Genomic DNA, 26,589 nt, shown 5'->3' with positions numbered 1-26,589 from the left:
TAATCTGCTTTGAATGGAGAGATCTATTAATAGTTTGGGAAATTTAGATGGGATGAATTATAGATTTATCTTGCCTCTTTATCACAATGTAGATTTAATCAACGTTCAGTAGAGCACTGGGTAAGAAACCGAAGGCTAAATTTTCATTCTCTGACTCGGGTTTGCTCCAAGCCATGACTGTTGTGACATCTTGTTTATCATGAGGGAGTTAAATATTTTTGTTTCATTATTGAAACTAGTTTTGAAATTGGGCTTAATTTATCTACTGGTTGGTCTTGGCAAATCATTTTTCACTTTACTATGTTTGTTTATAAAACAAAACTGTTGTTTACTTAGGGGCGTACTATGAACTAAAATCATTTTATATCAGCTTCCTCCTCTGTATTACAAAAGTATTTTCAATAATAATCATGAAATGAAACAGTTTTGAGTTCTCTGAGTTCACTTCCTTATAAAATATAATGCTTATTAAAGGATACCCAATAAAAATGATGGTAATTTGAAGCTTATGCATATATTACTAAGACGTAATAGTTATGGCAGCAGTTATTTAGAACTTGTGTTAGAGATGAGCAAACTTTGACCAGCAAGTTTCATGTGTCCAGCTACTTATCATTGTAAATTTTATTTTTTTGAAATGACCATTTGCTTCTGTGTTGTCAAGGGCAGTTGGCTGATTTGGGCTACAACAGAGTTCAGTAGCTGTGAAAGAGACCATATAACCTGCAAAGTCTCAAATATTCAATATCTGGCACTTTACAGAAAAAGTTTGCTGACTCCTAACTTAGACCAACAGAAGATTTTTAGAAGAATAGTATTTTTCCCTGACTTTGTTTAGAATTATTATTATATGATTAAGCTAAAAGGCAGGTGGCTTTTAGTTGTTTCTTTTTAAAACCCCCTATGGAGAGTGCACCTCATATTGCCTGGTCATTCTAACCACCCCCATCCCAGTGTGTCTCCCATCAAACCTGTGGTGTTATTGTGTGTTTTATTGAATGAAGATCATACATGACAATCAAATAGGGCCTAATACATAGTAAACATCCCATAGTTATTATTAGTGTGCCTTCTCTTTCAAGAGCACAAAACGGTAAATTATAAGGGGTTGTTGTCCAAAAAAATACAAGTAATAGAGGAACTCCAGACTGGGGATAAAATATTGTATGTTACAGTGTGCATATACTCTCAACATCCATGTAAACTCCTCTGTTCCTTGAGGGCCAGGCCAGACTGTATGCTTTCTAGGATGCCTCCACCTACCAAATATTTTTTTGTCCTCTTTGTTGCACTGTGATGCCAATTGTCTATTGGTAAGTCACTTCTAACCTTAGTCTGAGAGGAAAAGAAGGTTCTTGGTTCTTTATGCCTTTCCACTGTTTTACTTATCGTATTTATTTATGATTTTTTCCTTCTAATTTATCTCTTAATTTCTGAAGCCCAACGTGATTTTAGTGTGGATGGATAGAGTTTTTGGAGCTGAAGTTCATGGGGCATCATTAGCAGACAATGTGGGTTGAGTCCACACACCACATATGAATATAGCAAATCACTTTAAATCTGGATGATTATGTACATTCCTTTGATTTCTTTAACTCACAGCATTGTCAAACAGGTAGTAACCCAGCTGTGATCCTAGTCTCTAATTAAGATATTTGAATGAGAAGAAACCTGTACTTTCATTCATGGGAAGGAAATTTGCCAGAGCTCGCTTAATGCTCAAAACTCATAATCATAAAGGTGATTGCTTAGTGTAACCTAAATTAAAACCCATATTCATTGTTACAAGATTACATGTTTTTCTTAATATTTTGCATTAAACATTTAACATACGGTTTTGAGTAATTACATTTCAAAATGTAATTTGGTATTTGTCGGGCCAATTGGTAAACCTGAGGTTCATGCAATTTCTGACTTGTTATACTCTGGAGATAAATTATATGATATCCACAAATATTCACCTCTCACATTCTTTTCTTGTGGGTGTTGCTCTGATGCTAATGTGAAATGCTGTTTATCAAAATGATTTGCAGATTCAGCTGCTTCAAAAGCTTTGGTTTCATTTTTATGCATAGAACATAGCCTTCTCATTAATTTTTTATTTCATTTACTAAATTTCAATAACCCTTTGAATATGTAATGACAGAGGTGAAAATAATCTCTTATCCTCTCTTATTCTTTCTTTTTGAATTTTTTTGTGACCCCAAACATAAGGCCTTAAAAACTGGTCGTGTTTTATTCGATCACTTGTGTCTCTTTCTAGAATTTAAGGATATCTGCATGCATGTCTCTTCCTCTCTTTTTTTAAGACTATCGCAAATGGTTGATCAAATTTATATTGAGGTCATTAAAGGTAGGATTTTATTTATTCCTCTTTTGAGTACACTCTGTTTTTCAGAATGAAAAATCTTTCATTTCTATTATCAAAACATAATATCATTGAATATGCCACAAAAGACAAATATATTTGCAAATCCTGTGGCAAAAATAATGTTACATTGGCTTAAAATGAACAGTTAGCATCATCTTAGATAGGACTTTGGTTTTGTTGGGCACAGTTTTGGGTAAATTACTTGGGCAATGGCTGTAGCTGAATCTGTTTCCTGATTCCTGGACAGAAAAATTGCTCCCCTTCTACCCCTAAAACTGGCATGGTTGATCCCATAGATAGAGATAAATAAAGCTATTTTCAGAATAATTCTGCCAGTAAGCTCACATCTATTTTGCAAATAAGTATACTGACATCATCTGGAGACATTTACTGCAGAAAAATCTTTCAAACTCTTAGGTGTGACCTAAGAACCTAAGTATTGAATTCTCAAGCTTGGGTAGCCCCTTTTGTGACTTGACTTCTGTTGGAATTCTCTAAAGAAAATAAAGAGGGTGAGCAAGACTTCAAGAGAAGGCCAGTAAATTGGAAGATGGAAAATCGGCTTCAAATGTCTTGTTTTATTTCATACACTTAGAAAACTCAATGAACTCTTTGCCTTCTCTTGTTAACAAGTCAATCGATCTTCTGGGACTTGGGAAGCTTTTACCCAAAGTCATCTGCTTTGATCACAAAGATGAAGAATGTGATGTTAACTAGCATCTTTGTTTACCTATTGTACTTAAGAAGCATAACTGATAAAAGTCTTAAATATTTCACTCCTAAGTAAGAAGGGGAATAATTTTCTCTGGGCTTTCTGAAAAATGATAAGAGTGACACATTTTTTTAAGTCACTAAAAGCTGGATTTATTTGTTTCCACTTATTTGCTTTGGGACATACATCCTGATAAATAGCAAGGTTTCCTTACAATGATAAATCTCACATTAAAAAAATGCTCTAATTGATATGTGTACTCTTTCAAGTGTTAAGAGAGGTGATAGTTTGCTGCAGGACTAATATATCTTAGCAGAGACACTAAAGGTAAGGGGAACAAGAGCTGCAGATAAATATGCTGAAAAATAGCACAATTCTTAAAGCTCAGTTTATCATTTAGCATTCAGAGGTCCCCAAATCAATGAAGACTAATAATGTTTTATAACTCTAATTTTGATATCTAATGTGGCAAGCTGTTATCCTAATTGATAGTATAATCTATGACAGTAGTGTTTTCTTTATATTTCTTTACAAAGTTAAATTCTGTGTATTTAAACATTACATTTACCATATGTAACAAGCCTAGAGATCTGAATATATGTTATGCCCATTCCTATTGACAGGACAAAGACTCAATCGTTCTCCTTTAAGGATACACAAAGGGAGATGTATTTGTTTGTCTGGATGAGTTGGGGTAAAATATCTGGCACTAATTCACCAAATGAAAAGATGCTATTACAAAAGAGTTATTTATTTATTTATTTATTTACCATTTAGATGACTTTGATAGCCTAGAAGACCACACTGGAGTTACAAGCTTTCCATTTATTCTGTTTTATTGACTCATTGATAGGAATGTGATGCAGGAAAGAGTGAGGGGTAGGAAGTGAAGGAAATCCTATCAGAATGTATAAGAACTGGTAGGAACATAGCTCTAGTCAAGGGTCATGTTTCTCAATTTTTGCCCTGGTCCTGCGTTTAGCTATATAGCATTGGACAAATCTATGTTCCAAGCTCCAGTCATCTCATCTGTAAAGTGGACCCATAACCCCACTTCTGTCCATCTCTGGTATTATGTGGCAGTGTTCAAAAAAGAATGGAGGCATTAAAAATGCTTTGGAACCAATAAAAGCAGTTATTATTGGGGAGAGATATGACTTTAGTGAAAGAAGCAATGAAGAATGACACAAGTACTTATTACATTATTAATGGAAAGTAGTAGTATATAGATAATTTTAAAAACTACTATAGTATAGTACTGTAAGAAATGTACACACAGATTACTAGAAAATTCACAAAGGTCCGATAATATCCTGAGAACCACTGTCTTAGAAGTGTAATGAAATAGTGTACATATATGCCTGCTCTAAAATCCCATTGATTTGAAGTTTTCTAGATGAATCCCACATGGACAAGTTATTCTATTATCCCCTACTTTTCGTGACTTAAAATGAATAATAAAAATGCCTGCTTCTTTTTCCCCATATACATCCAGGTGAGACTGAAGAAATGAGAACTGTCACTTGTAAATACCTGCCATGTTTTAACCTCATGAATTGACCTTCTTTTTATTGTCCAGGGATGAATAGTGGGACATTCTTACAGAGAATCTGCGTGGAGACCAGTGACAATTGATTCTGACTGCTAAGCCTGTTCAAATCACAGGGAAAACCAGTGACTGTAAAAAATCAACCAATTTTTAGTTCTGTTCAGGGAAAGGAACAGCTTGCTTTCCAAAGACTTCTTGAATTGGAGCACAAACTTGATTAACCCACTCATGACCTGCCAAGATACCAGCTGTTGAAAAAAATGTGATGTTCCTTATTGGGATTTTGTTTGTCATCTAAGCTTAGATCATTTGCAGAGGTCATTATAGTCTTGAGAGGGAATTAAAAAGAAAAGTAAACTGGTTCAACCATTGTGGAAGACAGTGTGATGATTCTTCAAGGATCTAGAACTAGAAATACCATTTGACTCAGCCATCCCATTACTGGGTATATACCCAAAAGATTATAAATCATGCTGCTATAAAGACACATGCACACATATGTTTATTGCAGCACTATTTACAATAGTGACTTGGAACCAACTCAAAGACTTGGAACCAACCCAGATGTCCATCAGTGGTAGATTGGATTAAGAAAATGTGGCACACATGCACCATGGAATACTATGCAGCCATAAAAAAGATGAGTTCATGTCCTTTGTAGGGACATGAATGAAGCTGGAAACCATCATTCTCAGCAAATTGTCACAGGGACAAAAACCCAATTATCGCATGTTCTCACTCATAAGTGGGAATTGAACAATGAGAACACTTGGACACAGGAAGGGGAACATCACACACGGGGACCTGTCGTGGGGTTGGGGGAGGGGGGAGGGATAGCATTAGGAGATATACCTAATGTAAATGAGGAGTTAATGGGTGCAGTACACCAACATGGCACATGTATACATATGTAACAAACCTGCACATTGTGCACATGTACCCTAGAACTTAAAGTATAATAAAAAAATAAAAATAATAAAAAAGAAAAGTTGTCTTATTAGTATATATTCCTGTGAGAGCGAGATCTTTGTATCTTATGTTAATTTCTATATTCCCCTCATAGCAACTAAAAGAATGCCTGAAATATGAACTTTGGTTAATAAATATTTTTAAATGAGTACATGAATCTAAAAATGGCAAAGAAAGTATCACAAAGTATCAACACAAAGTAAAGGAGTATGACATCAGAAATCAATAAAACTTAATTGCAGCCTCAGCTGTGATGCAGAGTTTCTCAATCATTTCCCCTTTCTGGAAAAATTTCACCATCTATAAAATGGAAGCGTTGTTCTAAGTGTTGTTTTAGTTCCTAGATTTTAAGGTTAAGTCAGCTAGCGCACATATAGCTGTGTCCAAGATTGCTTTAAACCTCAGCATGTCTTCAAGTATAATGCAAATGTTTCTTAGGGAAAATATTGCCTGAGATAAAATGATAAAATTCCTGAATACATTTTATAGAGACTTGCTGTTCCACATTTCTTGGCTGAAAGATATGATGGATTCATTCCTCATTAGCATGTGCAAATAAAACATGCATTCTGCTCAGAGTGAGAGGTGTGGTCCTCACTGGCAGGGAACAGAGAGTTTTTTATCTAAGCGTTCAGTTTCCCGTGGTTTGTCTTAGGAAGTCTTGTGTACTTCCACCCCAACCCCACCAGCCTAACCTCTGCTTTTTATTATACTTTACTGCAACCATGCTTATCTATCTGTTCCCCAAAATGTTCCCTACATTCTGGCTGCTGAACGCTTTTGGGGGTGTTCATCTGTCCTTGCTTCCTGTCTTCTTTCTTTCCTCTCTCTCCCTTGGCAATCCAGAAAGGGGTATGGACGTGTCAAAGATCACACAGAGAGCTAGAGGCTAAGAAAAATCAAGAACCCTGTACTCTTAACTCTCAATGCCTCTATCACCAAAATCTTTGTCCACCCCTCCCCACCCCCAGGTGCTCTTTCCAGTTTCTTTGTGGCCATTTACACTGTTCCACTGTCTCCCTCTCTCACCTAACAATCTTGTCCACAAATCCATGCAGGTGCCAGCCACACCCTCTTCCCAGCATCCTCACTGCCGCAGTGATTCCTTGGGACTCTTAACTTTGTAATTTTCTTGACTTTTTTTTTTTTTTTTTAATATTCAGGAATTTTCTTTTCTATACTGAGCTTGGAATGTTTTGAGGTAAAGATCATTTAGGACTGTGTTCAGTTGCAAATAAGAGAAAACTGACTGCTGCGAGTTGACACGAAAAGGTGTTTCATTTTCTCTCATATCAGGAAGTAGGTGGGTGCTAACAGTATTTATTCTGTTCAATGGTGCGTGACGTCAGGGACTCTGGTTCTCTCTCTTTTTCTGGTTTACCAGTTTTAAGGAATTGGTCATCCTTTTGCTGTGTCCTAGTGGTGCCAAGAGGACAGTAATAGTGCAGACATCATAATATATAGAGGGTTAGAGGAAAAGTCATGCCAGCTTTCTCTCTCTCTCTCTCTCTCTCTCTCTCTCTCTCCCTCCCTCCCTCTGTTTTTACCATGGGAGTAAAACTTTTCCCAGAACTGACTCTAGGAAATTTCTCCCTCTTTTGTGGGTCACGTGATTATTTGTAGTTGAAAAGAGGCTGGGAGATTGGGAAACATACTTGACCCTTTTGACTGTGATCAGTGATGAGCGGTTGTGTGAGACTGGATGCCTCACCACCCTAAAACCAGGAATCTCTCAGCAAAGATGGGAGGGGAAATGGAGGTGATATGATTTGACTGTGTTCCCACCCAAATCTCCTCTTGAATTGTAGCTCCCATAATTCCCACATGCTGTGGGAGGGCCCCAGTGGGGGATAACTAAATCTTGAGGGCAGTTCCCCCATACTGTTCTGGTGGTGGTGAATAAGTCTCAGGAGATCTGATGGTTTTTTAAAGGGAAACCCATTTCGCTTGGTTCTCATGTTTTCTCTTGTGTCCTGTCATGTAATATGTGCTTTCTGCCTTCTGCCATGATCGTGAGGTCTCCCCAGCCATGTGGAACTGTGAGTTCATTAAAGCTCTTTTTCTTTATAAATTACCCAGTCTTGGGTATGTTTTTATCAGCAGCATGAAAACACACTAATGCGGGAGGGTTGGACAGTCTTATTCACAATGACCTTGACCTTTCAAAGTTAACCCCTCTCTTCCCTCCATTAAGTATCCTTCCTTTCACAGACATGTAACATCTCATTTGAAATTGAATTTCTTTTATAAAACCTTTGGTGATTCCTCTAACAAGACGTGTTCTATGTATGTTTATCTCCTTTTATAATATGTATTCTCTTCTCATCTTAATCTGTGGAGTATGTGAGGACAGATCACTGTCTTGTCATTTAGCTTAAAGTATTGAAAGATTAAAACCTCAGTACTACTCTGCCATTCAGTTGTGATTTGAGGTGAGTTATTTTATTTCAGAATGCCTCTTTTTTTCTCCCCACTAATAAGGTGGTATAATCATTGAATGTGTTAATAGATAAGAAGTACTTAGAATAGCATCAGCACACAGACAGAACTCATGGGACCCAGTCCTTCAACTATGATTAATATTATCTCTGTTAAACTCTTTGGATCTCAGTTTCTCCATGTGTAATGGAGATTTGGATGTGGGTATTCTAAGGCTTCTTCTGCTTCCATGTATTACTTCTTTAAAAACAAACAAACACCATTGAGGCTGGGCATGGTGGCTCACGCCTGTAATCCCAGCACTTTTGGGAGGCCAAGGTGGGCGGATCACCTGAGGTCAGGGGTCCTAGACCAGTCTGGCCAACATAGTGAAACCCATCTCTACTAAAAATGCAAGAATTAGCCGGGCATGTTGGTGTGCACCTGTAATCCCAGCTACTCAGGGGGCGGAGGCAGGAGAATTGCTTGAACCCAGGAGGCGGAGTTTGCAGTGAGCTGAGATCGCGCCATTGCACTCCAGCCTGGGGGACAAGAGCGAGACTTGGTCTCAAAAAAAAAAAAAAATTGAGCTTTTCTTATAATAGTCTCAATAAATATTTACTAAATTAAATTTGGATATCTAAGTAATAGATCATCAATAGAACTGTATTGTATATCAGCTCTTTCAGGATTGAGTTGCAGGCTTTAAATTGTTTTCTGTTGTTTCTGCTTATTAGATCAAAAATAATTCATAATCATTTGGGAGAGAAAAGTATTTTATTGGAAAGCATCTGTGGTGTGATTCCTGAGATTCTTCTTGCTGCTAAAGATTGCTAGCTACCAAGCGTAGACAGAAAACTGACCAGTTTTCAGCTCTGAATCAAGAAGCAGATTGATTTCTGGGACTCTGAAATTCTTTTCATTACTTCAGTGGCTTGTATGTATCTCTCTTGTATGTATCACTCTCTTAAGGTTTTGACAGTGGACTTTCTCAGTGAAAGCTGAGGTGCTATGAATGGAGTTGTCCTATCTCTCATGGCTCTTCAGTTGCCACATTTATGATGAAACTTTCCAGTTCTCCCTACTTGTTGGCTCCCCACAGAAGTGTGAATTAATTTGACAATTGCAATACCAACTGGCAGCATCAAACTCTGATTAGATTTTTTGTGTGTCCGAGGAGAATGTAGTGTGCTGACTTATCACCATTACTGAGAAATAAGCTAAGTGATATTCAGATACCAGATATGTGTGTGTGTGTGTGTGTGCAATGCACGATTCCATTTTTTGCTGGTAGGTACATGGGACCATCATTATTGTCTCACAGTGACATTCTTGGTATGGCTTCAATGTTTGAGTTGATGTCATCTACTGACAATATAAGTGTATTTTTAAACGTACCACATTCTCTTATGGATCTGAGGCAAATAAGGGGTGGATTGTCTTTCCAGCAGGTACAATTCAAGCCTTCCAAGAACTGATTTTCAAAACAGCATGTTTATTTCTCTTTCTCTGTTTTCCAGTTTTCTTTTGTTTTTACATTTTAGCTTTGCGAACAGGTTTATTCCCATTACCATGTTAATAGCCAATCTCTTCTGTCGAGGTGTTTAATTTTGCTCACCTGCGGGCAATTCCCTGTAAGAGGGGATGAGCATCTCAATTCTGCAATCATGAAACTGTGCACATCAGTTCCCCCAGTGTACACCGGGTGAGCCCTCAATCTATGTGTGCAGACTGCTCGTCTACTAGACATGTTGCCAAATGGAGTTTGCTCCAATTTGCTTAATCATTCAGCTGTAATTGAATCCTGATGGGAAGCTGGGTTTCCATACAAAATTATACCCCTTCTCTTGCTGAGAAGGTGGTAAAGTAGCCATTTCTTCTCCCCAGGAGTCCCAGGACAGTTTGCAGATGGTTTCATCCCACCATTCTCCATAATGCTTTCCAGACTTGGAGGAATCATGGTATTGAGACTGTAGTCGCCATTGCCCAGGGATATATCTGTTGCTGGCTCTCTGTACCATTGTAAGCTTTATAACAAAGCACAATGATTTACCCTTTCCTTCCTTTTCTCTATGCCACCTTCCTAAGAGCTCCTCAAAAAATGTTTGGCAAAAATATCATTGAACAAATTTTACTTCTACCCGAGTAGGCTACAACCAGTATGGAGACACCCAGGTGAACATGTCTCAAAATCTGACCACCTGCAGCAGTTTCACGTAGAGCAGTGTGGGCCCTAAACTAGCGGCATCAGCATCACCTGGGAAGCTGTTCCAACTACAAATTCAGAGGCTTTACGCAAACTGACTAAGAATCTCTAGAAGTGGGGATCAGAAATGTGCTTCACAAGCTCTTCTGTAAGTGTGAATTCTGATATTTTGTTTGATTGTTTGTGTTTTTATTGCTGAGTGTAAGAGTTATTTATATATTCTGGATACATTCTTTTATCAAACATATACTTTTAACCAAGTCTCTGACTTGTGCTTTCATTTTCTCAATGCTGTCTTTCACGGAACAAAAGATTTAAATTTTCATAAAATCCAATCTATCATGTTTTTCTTTGTAGATTGTGCTTTGGATGTTATATTCAAAAACTCATTGGCAAAATCCAAGGTCACATTGATTTTCCCTTTGTTTTATTCTAAAAGTTTTCTAGCTTTATATTTTACACTTGAGTCTATTATCCATTTAGAGTTAATTTCTGTATAAGATATAAGGCAAGGTTTATTATTTCTGCATAAGAAAATCCAATTATTTTGGCATCATTTGTTGAAAAGACTATTCTTTTTCCTTTGATTGCCTTTGCATGTTAGCCAACAATCAGTTGACTATATTTGTGTTGGCGTACTTCTGAGGCTGTATTTTCTTCCCTTTGTTCAACTATCAATACTTTTTACCAACATTATACACTGCTTGATTCCTGTAGCTTCAAAGTAAGTCTTAAACTTAGGTGGTGTGAGTCTCCAATTTTTTTATTTTTCAGAATTGTTTTGACTATTCCATTTCCTTTGCCCTTCCATATAAATGTTGTTAGATGTTGAAATCTACAAAAAAAAAATTTACGGAAAGTTTGATATAGATAGCATTGAATCTATAGATAGATTTGGGAAGAATTTACTTACATGTTTAAAAATATATTTTAGCCATGTTTTATAGTTTTCAGCACACGGACCTTGTACATATTTTGTTGCCTAAGTAGGACTGGTTTTTTGGTGATACTATTAAATGGCATTGTGTTTCAATGTAAAATTCCAGTAGTTCCTTGCTGATACATGATTCACTGTTGCTTATTGAGTTTCATATCCTGCAACCTTGTTTAAGGAACTTATTCCAGGAGATTTTTTGATAGTTTTTTTTTTGGGGAGTGGGGGATTTCTATGTCATATGTAAATAGAACTGATTTTACTTTTTCCTTTGAAACATGTATATAGTTTGTTTCTTTTTCCCCCCTCATTTTGGCAAGAGTTTATAGTACAGTATTGAACAGGATAGGGCAACTTGCCTTGTGGTGTCTTACTATTAAATGTGACGCTAGCTGTAGGCTTTTTGTAGATGCCTATTCTTGGGCTAAAGAAATTATCTTCTAATTCTAGTTTACAGAGTTTATTATTGTTGTTACAAATATATAGAGAGAGACAGAGAGATAATTTTGTTAAGTACTTTCTCTGCATGTATTAAGGTGCTCATGTTTTTTCTTATTTAGTCTGACAATATGTAAATAATGATTGATTTTTCAAATAATTAATTAGCCTTTCGTTCTTTGAATAAAACCCACTCAGTCTTAATCTTTTTAAAAATGTGTTGTTGGATTTGTTTAGTTAAAATATTTTTAAGAATATTTGCAAATATGTTCCAAGTAATATTGTCTGTATTACTTTTTTTTGGTAATTTTTGTTTAGTAATGTCTTTTCCTGGTTTAGGTATTAGGTAATACTGATCTCATAAAATGAGTTATGTTCTCTCTTCTTCCATTCTCCGGAAGAGATTGTGTAGATTATGTTTTATGTATTCATTCACTGATAGAATTCATCAGTTAAACCATCTGAGCCTGAATCTTTATTTTCTGAAAGATTTTTAAATGACGAATTTGGCATTTTTAATTTACATAGGACTATTCAGATTATTCTGCATTCAGTTTTGGTACTTTGTATCTTTCAAGGAATTCTTTCATATCATTTATATAGCTGAACTTATTGATGTAGAGTTATTACTAATATCCTCATATTGTGTTTGGATATCCATGAGATCATCAGGGTTACCCTTCTTTCATTCCTAAATAGGGTCATTTGTTAGTTCTCCGTTTTTGTCTCAGTCTGCATTTCATATCTATCAATTTTATTTATATTTTCAAAAAAAGCAACTTAAAAAAAATAATAAAAGAGCTGGGATCTTGCTATGTTGCCCAGACTGGTCTCCAAGTCCTGGGCTTAAGTGACTCTCCCTCCTCAGTCTCTTGAGTAGCGAATCTGTAGGTTTTCACAATTGTGCTCTGCTAAAAATGCAGCTTTTGATTTCATTGTTTTTCTCTATTATATTTCTGTTTTTAAACTCATTGATTTTTTTGCTTTACCTTTTATTATGTCTTTTCTGTTTTTTTTTTTTTTTTTCCCCCCTTTGGTATTTACTCATTTATTTTCTCTTAAAGTGAAAGTTTAGGTTGCTGATTTTAGATGTTTCTTCTTTTCTAATATAAACATAATGCCATGTTTCCATCTAAACACTGCTTTAACTGTAACTTACAAATTTTGATATATTGTACTTTCATTTATATTTAGCTCAAAATATTTTTAAATTTACCTTGACACTTCTCTTTGACCCATGGGTTATTTTGTAGTATATTGTTTAATTTCCAAGTGTTTGGAGATATTCCTGTTATCTTTCTGTTATTGATTTCTACTTTGATTCTGTTATACTCTGAGAAAATACTTTGTATTATTTCTATGCTTTAAAAATGTTTTTTTATGGCTCAAAATATGGTCTATCTTAATAAATGTTGCATTTGTGCTTGAAAAGAATAAGTGCGTTTCTGTTGTGTGGGTTGTCAGTTAGGTCAAGATGATTGATAGTTTTGTTGGGTGTTTATATGTTAAAGAAGGACCACAGGTGATTCCATGTATGCTGAAAGTTGAGAGCCACTTGGAGTGAGCTAACACTAATTGGGATTCCAGTGTAATGAAGGCTTAATTTTGTATTTGATTTTATATTTGTCCATGTTTGTGGAAGTCTAGAAGCTTCCACCCAGTTGTCCATGTTCTAGGTTTGAGCTTATTGATTACAAATATCTCCTAAACACATTACACATTAGAGTAAGGTTTTTTACCTGTCTCTGTCCCTGGATCTTGTGCCCCTTGCATGGCCATTAGGATTTTTCTATAAATATTTCCTCCATCCTTTTCATCGATACTGGCTTTTAAGTGTGTTTTATAAAATGCTAGATCGAGGAGCAGCTGCTAAGCAAGAAGCAGGGAAGTAAGATGTATACACATTGCTTAGTAAACTGATGAGTATTTCTCCATCTTGAAATTCATAATGCCAGTGAATACCATACTGGCTCTGACAAGTTTGGAGTTAACACATCTCTATTCCTCCCTTTCCCTAACATAAAATGAGCAATATTAAATACTTAATCAGATTTTTGAGAAGACTAAATGAGATAACATCTGTAAAACACTTGATGACTTGGGCACATAGTATGTTGTCAGTAAGTGTTTGTTACCATGATTTACTGTAGTTGGTGTTCTTGATTTTAGTTTATTCCATTTATTCCACTGGAATTGATCTTTAAAAATAGAGATGGGTGAAAAGGGAAAAAAAATTCTGGGAATGCAAACACCACAAAAGTCACAGAGATACACAGAACTTTACCTGTTCCAATTTCTTTATTGTAGTTTCCTTTTTGTAGTGTTAGTAAGGGGTATTGCATTCAATTCAAAAACCTTCTTCAACCTAGCCACTTTTTCTTCCTACCTAAACCTGCCTCCTCTGAAGTAATATCATTGGTATTGCTCAGAATAATTAGATATTTGTAAGTGTACTATAAAGAGAATGTCATGCAATGCCATGGAAAGTGCATTAGGTATGAACAACATCTCAGGACTCAGCATGATGTCTTATGCCCTCCTCGCTTAGCAACAGCATCAAGAAAGTATTGTGTATCCAGGATTCAGAATCTCCTCATCTACCTTCCTTGGCTGCTTTGACATCTCTGTGGAAGCATTCTTGACACTATGTTTTCTTTTCTTAAACAGGTGGACTCTGCATTGCCCAATCCGTGAGAATCCCCCAGGAACGCAAAGACAGGACCATTGACTTTGATAGAATTATCAAGCAACTCCTGGACACCCCCAACTCCAGGGCCGTCGTGATTTTTGCCAACGACGAGGATATAAAGTAAGAATAACTGGTGACATTTGTTAATATGCATGTTGCAACTTCAGGATAAAGATTAGGCTGCTGGCTGTGACAGGAAAAGATAGCATAAGATCAAAGCTGTAATCGTACAGCGGCAAAGTCTGTGCTTGCCTCTACCCCGACACATATAGTAGTAGCATGGTATGGTCACGTATTTTCCCTCTGTTAGCAAAATAAGTATTCAATTATTTGTAAAAACAGAAAACTCTAGATCTTTTAAAGGTGTTTTATTTAACATTTTTTCCAAATATATTAATAACAGACTTTTATCCAAAGAATGGTTCTCTTAATGTAAAAGAAAATGTCTTAACATTCTGGTTTTATTGCTAGTGCTTTAACTTCACTATGTTCAAATCAAAAATTTGTCCTACCTCTACATTCTCCAATCCACTTTTTCTTTTTTCTTTTCAGACCTTGATCCTTCTTGGACTCAAAAATCTGCTTGTAATCTTGACTTTCCTTTTGTCCTGGTTCCTTGTATTTTTGGCCAAGCCACGTACAAGCAAGCTTTGACTTGTTTCCACAGTGTAAATGTCTCTTGCTTTTTTTTCTGATCACGAACCAACCTGGTCCACAGTCCTCATTTTTAGAATTTTTAGAATATTTGTTTTTATAATCTTTATTTTTAGAATAAACAGTAAACAAACCTGATTACAAAATTTAAAATAAACATATAATTTCCATCTTGTCCCACAGCTAACAAGTTCTCTCCAGGTAAAATAGCTAATTAAAAGTTTCTTATATATCCTTGTGGAGACATTCTCTATATATGCTAGAGGGATGTGCTGCTTGTTTTTACACAAATGGTAGCATATTATGTGTATTCCTGTTCAGTATTTTGTTTATCGTTTTATCATGGAGATCACTGAATATCAGTACCTATAAATCTATTCAGTCTTTTCAATAGCCAGGCAGAATTTCATTTTACATAGGTACTGTAATTTATCTAACTGCTCCCTGATTGACATTTAATTTGGATTACAGACTATTGAAATTATAAATAATGCTGCAATTAACTTCCTTTTGCACAAATCCATGTGTATAAATATAAATAGAAAAATATGTTAATCTATAATGTATTATGCAATATATAAATTTGTAATGCGATAAAACATAACATGCAAATATGCTTTATGTAGATATCATAAATATTTATAAAATACATTTCTATTAAAAAATTTCTAAGACAAAGATATGTCCCTTCTTAAAAATATATAAATATTGTCTCCCAGAGGAGTCATGCCAATTTATATGTCCATTGACGTGAAAGAGTTATTTGTGTGTGTTTTAAATCTTTGTCTATCTAATAGTTCAAAATAATATATCATTGACTTTGAGGTGAATATCTTTTATTCAGGGTAAAGGTTTAATGGCCTGGACTCTTAAATTCCTGGTTGGATTTTTCAGTGTCTTTACCACCAGTGTCTCCAACCTGTCTCTCTCCCTGCTTTGTGTATTCTGGACACTGCCCCTGAATCCATCCATCTTCTAGTATAAAGCTCTGACCACAGGTGTGGTGGCAGGGCTGTTATATGGAAAGAGTTTTGAAGTTTTAAATGAGGTTTATTTGCTCCTTAGATCATGAGCACTGTCTGACCTTGGGCAAGTTCCTCCCACTGCCTTCCAGGTTATTTGGGCCTCAAGTCTCCTACCAATAAAATGAACATCCTTTAGAGTTCTTTTTCGGGTGATCTGGCTATTTCACCTTTCTAGTCTTATTCTATTCCAAATTCCCTCACATTTTGCTACTGAAGGCACATTGCTGTGGTATGATCTCCCTCCCAATTCTGCATGCATTCTTTCACCCTCTCTGGCCCATGTTTCCTTCCCTGCTTCATCACCTCAATGCTATCTCTAGTGCTGTCCTCTCAGGGAAGATTTATCTGATCAATGTCACTTTGGAAAATTCTTCGTACTAACTCAGTTTCATTGTTATGTGAATGGTGTCATTTTTATTGTTGGATTAATTAATGTCTGTATTGTTCACTAGTTTGTAAACATTTGGGCAGAAATGATGCCTCTTTCAACTTGCTTTTGTATTCTCAATAACTCAGAGGCTCAGGACATAGTAGAAGCTCAATAAATGGCATTGAACAAGTGAGTGAAATTCCTAACCTAATGCTTCATATTTAATAATTTAACAGTAAGCTGCTTTTTTTCCTGAACTTCGTGGTGATTTAATATGTGAGCTTATTTTCACAGTTTAGGCCTCATCGACATTCATCCAGTTCTCCATCGAAAATGCATAACTCTGACCCTCCGATTTGTTCTGATTACTTCTCCATCATGGTCTTTGCTCATGATGTTTTTTCTCTCTTTATCTGTCTAACTTATGTCTCTTCTTCAAGGTCTATTTCAAGCATTCCGTTCTCCAGTTTGGGAGAACTGATCCCGATTCTGATCATCCCTTAAATGTATTATTTCTCTCCTTACAAAATTATCTTATGGCATTTTTCCCTCACTTTGTATTTTAGGTATCTATGAGATTTTGTTTTCATAATATTACTCTTTCTGTTCCGGTACTTTAAAAAAATAATCTGCTAATACCCTTCTTATTCATTTTATAAGTCCTTTTAACACCTATTTTACACTTTTGCTAAATATGTAATACATTGGTAAGATATGGCCTCATGTTTATTTTTAAATAGATTGCACAAGGCACGTAAAAGATGTACAGCATATAGTTCTGGTAACTAATTGGTTATAATACTCTTGACTTGCAAGTAGTGTGAGTTTTTCATATTTGGATGTAAACTGTATATAAGACATTCAATAATTATGCCCATTCTTTTTGCATTAGACTTGTGTGTTAAACATTATTATATATTGTCATTCATAATAGTGATGACAATAATTATTCTTGAGCACAGTACTAAAAGCCAACAGCATATAAAAATTTCTTCTAAAACGTCATCTTAAACACAGTGTCTGAGTTGTACTGATAACCCGTAATGTTACATTATTTCTTTCTTCAGAAGATTTACATTGTAGATGGGAAAATTTGAGGTTTCTTGGAACATTAACTTCAAATACTTTGTCAGAGGGATAGCAGTGAGAAGATATTAATATCTAGATTTTAAAGCTAAGTGCTAAATCAGTCATGGGTATTGATAATTTGGATTTTAGACAAGAGTGGATTCTTTTTCTGAAATAATTTATTCTGATTATAAAAGGAACACATGCTCACTGTAAATCCACTGGGAAATAAAGATTTTTTTAATTTTTTTTTTTTTTAAATAAAAGGAACTGTTACATTTTACTTTGCCCTCAATCTGCTAGAAAAATTAAAGGTTAAGGAGAATAATCATAAACAATAATTTTAAATAATCTTCTATAAAACCTGCAATTCCAACACTCAGAGATAATTACTAATAAATTTCTAGTTTAATTTTTGCAATAAGTTTTTTTACACATACACAAATTTTCTCCAACAGAATAAAGATCACATAGAATTTTGTCATTTTTTGCAATTCATATTATAGATTAATCATTTCATATCACAAGTACTTTTAAATGCTTTAATTTATTCTTATAACCTCCAAATTTTATGTTAATATATTAAACTGAACATACTTTTGTGTTTGTATCAGTTTTGACTTTCTTTTCCTGTTTTACTTGGCTTATCCCTACCTTTCTTATCCTCTTCAAACTTCATCAGCACCTCCCCAAACTTGTTAATGAAAACTGTATGTCATTCTATATTTTCTGTGCCTCGATATGATTCTATGCTTTTAACTATGCATATATACACACATACAAGCAATTTTTGGCCAGCTTTTATTTTGTGAGAATTAAATATTTTATCATGTGTTTCATTTTAATTTTCTTTTTTAATGTGTAGTATCTAGTTTGATACCTTGTGGAAATCAAACTAAGTACATTTGTAATTGCTCTAGAATTCTTCCTTTGGGTGTATTGTCATTTTTTTTTTAAACCAGTTTCCCATTGCTCTGTATGTAGGTTAACCCAGTAATGAACAAACATTTTGACAGCATCTTTGATCATTTTTGGATACGTTATCAAAGTGGTATCTCTAAGCCAAAAGCATAAATATTTGATCTATTTTTATGAAAATAATACATTAAAAAACCAAACTATGACTAAAGTACTTTTGATGCAAAACATTAGTCTCCTGTTCCATCTCACCATACTTTCTGGTTCTGTTCTCTTTTGGCAGTTACTTTAACTCTTTAAACTGTTTCTTCTGGTTTTATCTGCATAATGTGTACATGTTGCAATTTTTGAATTATTAATTTTAAATATCTAATTCTTATGTTAAATATGACTTATTTCTATTTCTATAGTCATAATATTCTATCAGGTTTTAATTTAACAAAAATCAGTATTTACATTACTGTGATGATATAAATATGATGCACTACAGCATCAAGTATGTTTTCTATGGTAGTTGTTTTTCTGGAAAACATTTTGTTGTTTTTGGAAGTTAATATGACAATCTTCATACTTTGATGGTTATCTTTAATATTTTTTCTATTGTTATAGGCCTTTCACTTTTCTCCGTATATTCATATATAAGATTATCTGAGTTGCCTTGTTTTTCCTGAATACTTCCTTCCTGAAATCTCCATCATTCTGTTTTAATCTTGATCAGTTATTATCATTTGAAGAGTTTCTTCTTCTCAATCTCTTTGTTTTACCATTTCCTTTTTTTCTGGACCCTAACTGAATTTTATTCTTGATTTATTTCCTCATTTTGCTGGAGCATATCCTGTAGCTTTTTTTTTTTAAAAAAAAAAAAAAGAGTAAATTAAGGGAAAACTTGTTCATATATTTTATGTCTAAAAATGTTCTCATTCTGCCTCTACCTTTAATTAGTAGTTAGGGTGGTAACGTGTGGCATCATATTTATTTTTATTAATAAATGCATCATACCTAGTAAAGAAGTCATTTACAACAAATAGCCGTGGTGACTAATGAGTTGCAGAACTCTTAACTTACAGGGAATTTAGGGTTCTAATTGTGGATGGAAAAATCTAAAAGAGCTACTGAACAAATATGCAAATTCTATTTGTGTTGGGATTCTTTGTGTGTTAAATATTAACATTTTAAAGTCTTTTTGTCAGAATTTTGAAGCCATTGTGCCATCATCCATTTTTTTTTTTTTTTTTTTTCAGCCTCTTGAGAGGTTAATAATATCGTTTCTTATTTTTTTTCATGTCTTCTCATTTTCTCTTGAAGAGCTTTTAAAACATTCTCATTATTTCCAGGGATCTTATATTTCATGACATGCTTGATTTTCCTCCCATTATGCAGCTGGGTTTTTAAATTTGAAAACTTGTATTTTCAATTTTTTGGATTTTTATTTATTAAAGATAATATTTAAAGATTTACTCTATTTTCTCTGTACATTTTTTTTCTCTAAATGTTGGCTGGATATAGGTCTTCCTGGGTTGATTATTGATAAGAGGAAAAATAATTTTATTTCTTCTTATTTATTTTCCAACTTTTTGTTGTTTTGCTTTCTAGAGAATTTTCTGCACTTTATGCTAATGTAATTTTCATTTCATATTTTTAATAAGAGCTGTTTCTTGTTTTTTTTTTTCTTATTATCTTGTTCTTGATTACAGATACGATCATTCTCATTTAAATGTGTTTATTACTTTGTTTTTTTTTCCATATGTTATCTCTGCTCCACCCCACACATTTCCTTTTCCTTGTTAATTTTTCTATTTGACCATGGAGATTTTCCTCAATAATGAGTGTCTTCTGGCAATTCACATATGAGTAAGGCAGTAAAAAGCTCTGTGCCCGTGGGCAGTGCATGACAACTGATGGGGTTGCCAGGTAGTCAGACTGACCATTCCATTAGAGGACTTCTTTATAACAATATCGAGAGTCTACTTTCTGATACGCATCAGATTTTTACAGAAAAATTGTTTTCTATTTGGAGTAACATACCCCTAGTTCCCAGCATTTTGTGAGCAGAAGTTTAAGATTGCTAGAGTGTCTTAATATTTCAATTTCTATTATACTGACTTAGTCATTCCCTCCCAGCCCCATCTCCAGGTTTAACACGCCATCTCTTATCCACCTTTTACCATTTTGGTGTTTACAATATCAGAACCTATTCCCTATGCTGCCTTTTTATTTTATTTTATTTTTTTTTATTTATTTTATTTTTTTAAGAAAACTATCATTTCCTGCCTGGAAGAAAAAGAAATAGAACTGGCCTTTGTCACCTTGTTTACAATCTTTCACTGCATTTTGCCCTGTAGCTCTGTAGTGCCTGATACTCCCAAGTCCCGAGAGACAGACAAACCCCTTACCCTGCGGTCTTACCCACCAAAGGGGCTTCAGTTGTAGCTTTTTCTGTTCTAAAAATGGAATTACATCTCATTAATCCTCAATCCCCTCTTCCAAAAATACTATTGCAATAACTTTTTCATTAATAACTATTTCCCTTTTTTCTTTTATTTGCCCTCATTGTCCTGATATGTATATATAATATTTTCAATCATACACAAGTTATAAATTTTTCATGTTTAACATGGAGTTCTGTTTATATAAATAAATTGTTTAATTCATAATCATATTGCTTTTCAGAGATAATATATACCATCAGCAGTAAATGAGAGTGCTCATTTCTCCAGTCCAAAGCCAAAACTCTTAAAGCAAACATTTTGGCCAATATGAGAAATGAATTTGGTACCTTGGTCTAACTTGCATTTCCATCATTTCTAACATATGTAAATATGTGTCTTTACCTTACTGGACATTTGTAGTTCTCTTTTTATCTTTTAAAGTTTACTATTACTTGATCATGTTTCTCAAGATGCTTTATCTTTTTTTATTATTGGTTTACAAAATATCTTTATATATTAGGGATATAAATTCTTTATCATGTCTTTTGCAATTATTTACTTTTTGAGAAATAATAGTACCTTTCTTTTTGCTGACTGTTAATATACATGGATTCAGCTGATGTTCTTTATCATTAACATAACTTTCCATATTTCTTTCCACAGGCAGATCCTTGCAGCAGCCAAAAGAGCTGACCAAGTTGGCCATTTTCTTTGGGTGGGATCAGACAGCTGGGGATCCAAAATAAACCCACTGCACCAGCATGAAGATATCGCAGAAGGGGCCATCACCATTCAGCCCAAGCGAGCCACGGTGGAAGGTATGGGTTTAATCAGCAGTAGGTTTGCTGAGAGAGGTTCTGGTGCCACGCTGAAGGTCCAAGCACGTGATTTTTTTGAGGGTTTGGGTTTTTTACCAAACTCATGTGGGGTTGTTTCAAACTTATAGCCATGAAATACAAATGAGGCCACACACGTGGTTTGTTCTTTTAGTTGAAATTCCTCTTTTGAGGAGATCATATTATTTTCATAATATCATGATTAGCAAACATTCTTTCTTTTTCATTCATGCCACGGGAGCTTTCTGAGAGGAGAGCGTTATCGTTAATAAGTAAAATAATAACACATCCAAGTGTGTATAAGTGAGCTACATTTTCCAAGAGAACACTTTCTCTTTGCAATGCATCCATTATTTCCTTAGCAGAAGAACAACAGAATCCTTTTCACCCCTTAACTGTCAGAGTCCCTTCCAGCTCAGGGAGGCTGTAATGAATGCAGTACACCACCTCTCTCAGAGACCAGCCTCCCCTCACCTTCCTAGGTCGCTTTTGTTTTCATTCTGTCTTCTTGCCTTTCTAAATTTATGCCTCTTTCTATGCCTTCCTTGCTACTGCAAAGATACTTAGAGAGACAGAAGTAGGAAAGGGTGTCTGTTGCCACCCTGTAATCTAACAAAATTTGCTGATTATGTTATTCTTTAATTTGGAAAGAAAAGTTATTTCTAAAAGTAGACACTGTGTAAAGAAAAAGGGACTCCTCTGCTGATAGCCTGCTTTGTGTTGCTTTTCTGATGCCCCATGTCTCCAAAGATTCTCCAAAACATGCTTTGCACATTAAAAAGAACTCTATCCTCTCACTCAAAAAGGGATTAAATATTTGCATTTTCTATTCTCTCTCCACTGAAATCTAATTAATTATTCTTCTCAGAAGGCTGCATGTTCTGTGTAGGCTTTTTAGACAAATCAGGTTGTGGTTGTCACTGTTTCCTTTCTGTTATCTGGAGAAGATAAAGATCCCATGAGTCACCCATGTTTTCACTGGGAGGCTTTGAATTAATTTCATTCCCCAATACATATCCAGAAAAGGTTGCCTATCTTACAACCCAGAGCAATGCATTTGCAGATGAGTTGCAAGAATAAAGGACAATATTTTAACCTTCTCCACTCCTTGCTGTGAAAAGCTGTGTATCTTCTCTGTGCCTTGCTGAGTGCTAGGAGCCAGGAAAACAAAAGATGAGGACTCAAAATTCTCACCCTCAAAGCACACAGACCTGAGTACAGGTGTCAGAACAAGCAGAGACTACATGGGAACCATTGTGAGTACAGTATGGAGGGCACAAAGAGAGAGTTACCATGGAGGCTTTCCTAGGGTGGTGATGTAGTTGGGGAAGATATCCTTGGATGCAAGAAGTGATAACTGGGACAAAAGTTTCGTGGGAGATGCAGAGAAATGAAGGAACAGAACACATTGGGGAATATACAAATAATTCATTCTGCAGCACTGTCCTGCACTCCTGCCTTCTTGAAATCCTTCCAGTTCTTTAAGAATGTTCCTATTTACAAGACACTGGGGAGACCTTTTCCTCTTTTAGAGTACTAATCATTGCTACACTGTTGGGCTGATTGACTTCTATTTATTTTGGGAGTCTCATCTTAGATGTTAATTTTTCATGGGGAGCGATCTGTGACCATCTCACCCCAACCAAGCCTGGGTTAGAAGCCCCTTCCATTCCTTCTATGGCATCCCACAAATCTCCTACTGTTGGAACTCCTACTGTTGACTTGTCTCTGTCTAGAAATGTCTCTATTATGCACCATCTTACCCCAGCACGTGGCTCTTTGCTGAAAGTTGTAGGTGCTCAAACACATTCTTAAGTGATTATGTATCTGGAGGGATGGAGGAATCCCAGATCTTATAAGGACCTGGCACAAAATCTATTTGAAAGTGGGCCAGAAGTTGCATTGCAAAGGGTCTTGAAAACTATACTAAGGAGTTTGTACTTTATGCTGAAAATCTGAAGAGCATCTGAGTGTGTCAGATGTGATTGTGGGGGCGTTGGAAGAATTACAGGCTCACTCAGGTGACTGTAAGGAGGGGTGAAGGGCAAGCGTTGGGTGAGATTCAAGGCAAAGGAAGAACTTTCAGGGCTTCAACTGAAGTCCTCTCTTCCTAGGCTGTAGATGCCATGTAGACACAATGCACATATTCCATGACCATTAACCCCTGATGCCTGACATTTTGGGGAACTTACTGGGTTATCTCAAAGGTTTTATAAATTATTGAGAGAAAATACTATTTTCATGTAGATATAGAAATAAACAACTTTACAAAATCAAGGAACAGCATCATGAACTAACAAAATAAAAATTAAGATTCCAAACAATGAAATTAGAGAGCAATGTTAAGAAAAACAATATTAGAATGTGATGGAATCGCAACAGTTCATATGAAATTTTCTAATCTCACCCAGAGAAGAGTGAAGATTTTTTTGTGGCCATGTACAAAAATGGTGTGGCTTCCATCTAGCCATATTGCCTAGGTGCATTTCTTAAAAAGAGCAACCAAGTTTTGTTCACTTTGATAACAGACAGAACATTAAGATAGTGGCTATGCATTTACAGTGTCACTTCTATGAAAGTAAAAATAAAAAAATAAAAAGAAGAAATGCATTCAGTTGTGCTAAAGCTTCTGGACAAAACTGTGAAATATCTAAAATAAAACTATAAATGGAGTATAGCCTGTGTGGGCAAGTAAGTTTTCCTATCCTTCCGTACAGTCATTTGCTTGTTTTCTTGTCTGTTTCTTTTTATCTTTTTCCTGTTTTGCAGATGTTTACATGGAATTATGCTGGGCTTATTTTTCAAATATTCATGATACTGCTACATTCCTATATCTTTGACTGTATTGTATAATGCTATACCCTCAGATGTAAGGGAAAAGCCAATCAGCAATCTACCTTTTTTTTCCCCCTTTAGATCCATGTCATGACTATGTTCAGCAAACATCTGGGTTTTTGGCTGGCATTTTTCTGAGTATGCATCAAAATAACCAGAAATTGTGTGAAACCAAAATGCTGGCAGATTTATTGCCTCTTTGAAAGTGGCCTTTCTCTTCTATCTGTACTTATTCTCCATTTATGGAAAAAGGGAACTTCAGTGTTTCTTAAACAAAGGTGTAATTTTCCCCCTTTCGATTTAATGATGAAAGGATCCAGTTTCCTGGAGGGGTGGCTGTGGTCCCGCTGGCTGCCCAGTGTTTATGGGAAATCTGGGGAATGTCTCTAGAACTTGGCAGCACTCCTCCAGCTCCTGAGCCAAAACACTTCTGTAATTTTTAGTTTGTCTGCATTGTCTGATGAGCCAAGGAATCCCTGGCATTTCCTCACTCATGTGTTGCCCCATTAACTAGACTCTTAATAATCCTCTCCAGCCTCCAAGGAATTCGCAGAGTACTAATGGCCCACATCGCCTTCAACTCTTCATCCTCCAAAGTGCTCTGCTTCTCTGAGAGTAGGCTGTTCTAGGCATCCTCTAATTATGGCCAACAAGGGTCATGGACCAGCATCTTTTCATCTCTTCCATACTCATTAACATTAGGAAGCTAGTATAATGAAGGGTAGATTTTCAAAGCTAACTATAATGACTCTTACAATTGGTGATGATTTTCAAATGGGACTGTAGAACAGCTTGGTTCATGAGTTAAATCTGCAATGTATATAGGAGTAGACAAAAAATACCCTGGACCCAGCATTAAAGAGCTGGCTTTTTAAAAAATAGTAATGATTTTTACTTTATGATTGAATGAATTATTTATTTTTCCTAAAACTGGAAAGATCAAAGCTGTGAAGATCTGAACTAAAATATTTCTGGCTCCAATTTAGATATGCCCTACTTTAGCTTCCCTTGATTACCTGCAATGGTCTACCTGTGTCACAGGGTTTTTCTGGGTGAATGAGAAAAAAACAAAGAAAATATTGCCTTGAACCACAGTGCTGCTTCTAAACAATGCATATGCCTTTTGGCCCTATCACCTTGTTTGATAAGAGAGCGGTGAGATACTACATGATAAACCTACACTCCTGCTATTTGTGGCAGAGTGAGTTTGTCTCATGCAACTACTTGAAAAAATATGGTTGAACCAAAACTACTTGAAAACATGGCTGAAGACTTCTTCAGAACCTTTTGTTCAGCTTTTTATGGTTTCTGAGTTATATACTATCCAAGTGCCATTGATTCTGCATCATTGCCACTCTCCTTTTTCTCCCTTCCCTTATCCCTCTCTCATGAGATCTCTGCATTCTCCGAGCCTCATTATACATCTCATGTACCCTTCCCTGCTTTCCTTCCCTCATCATGTCAGCCTTGTTCCACATCTCATCCCTTCAGGCATGCTGTGTCTATTCCACTTTGAAGCATCTGTCACATATAATTAGTAACTCTTTGTATACATCAAGGTTATTAAGTAGGATCTAAATGATATATTTATCCTTTATGAACAAGTCCTAGGGGTCAAGAATAAAATAGTAAAGAGAAAAAGCTTTTTAAAAAAGATACATTCAAATATACCTGGGAAATGTTGATGAACTATGTATGTGGTCATTCTCCAGAAATCTAATTGAGAATTGAGAAGAGCTTTGAGAGAGAACTTCTTCTACAGGAAGAATGATAAAATGAGCCAGACCCAATAAGTAAGTTTTCATTGTCAAAAGGAAAAGACAAACTTCCCTCTTCCAAGGCCAGCATCCATTGGACTCACAGGTGAAATCCCACAGGGAACAGGCAGACAGACCATACATAAGAAAGGATCTCAGTCTGATATGCTAAGCTACATAGTGGCAACAGATAGGCTCCCAATGGACTAACAGAATGCATGAATATTTGTCACGCAGGTAAAGTCTTCTGTGGTTCTAGGAGACTTCCCAGGGCATTTATCCTCCCTGTATTTGTTCCACAATCTAGGCCATCTCAATCTTATGGCACTTCTGTTTCCATATATATGTGTGTGTGTGTGTGTGTATATATATATATATATATATATATTTTTTTTTTTTTTGAGATGGAGT

At 35.5% G+C, this 26,589-nt stretch overlaps 1 protein-coding gene across 3 annotated transcripts in view; it reads left to right on the top strand.

Annotated features, from left to right (window-relative positions):
- GRM7 (glutamate receptor, metabotropic 7) overlaps nt 1–26,589 on the top strand; it is a 919,719-nt gene that overhangs the window by 427,222 nt on the left and 465,908 nt on the right. For all 3 annotated transcript variants that reach the window (XM_012000647.1, XM_012000645.1, XM_012000644.1), the window contains exons 3-4: nt 14,265–14,406; nt 21,414–21,568. In XM_012000647.1, the coding sequence (XP_011856037.1) occupies nt 14,265–14,406; nt 21,414–21,568 (297 nt within the window). The remainder of the gene's footprint in view (nt 1–14,264; nt 14,407–21,413; nt 21,569–26,589) is intronic.

The sequence above is a fragment of the Mandrillus leucophaeus genome, unplaced genomic scaffold (assembly GCF_000951045.1).
Source record: "Mandrillus leucophaeus isolate KB7577 unplaced genomic scaffold, Mleu.le_1.0 Scaffold637, whole genome shotgun sequence".
NCBI lineage: Eukaryota > Metazoa > Chordata > Mammalia > Primates > Cercopithecidae > Mandrillus > Mandrillus leucophaeus.
The sequence above is the reverse complement of the archived record's forward strand: the minus strand, read 5'-3'. Positions and strand labels throughout refer to the sequence as shown.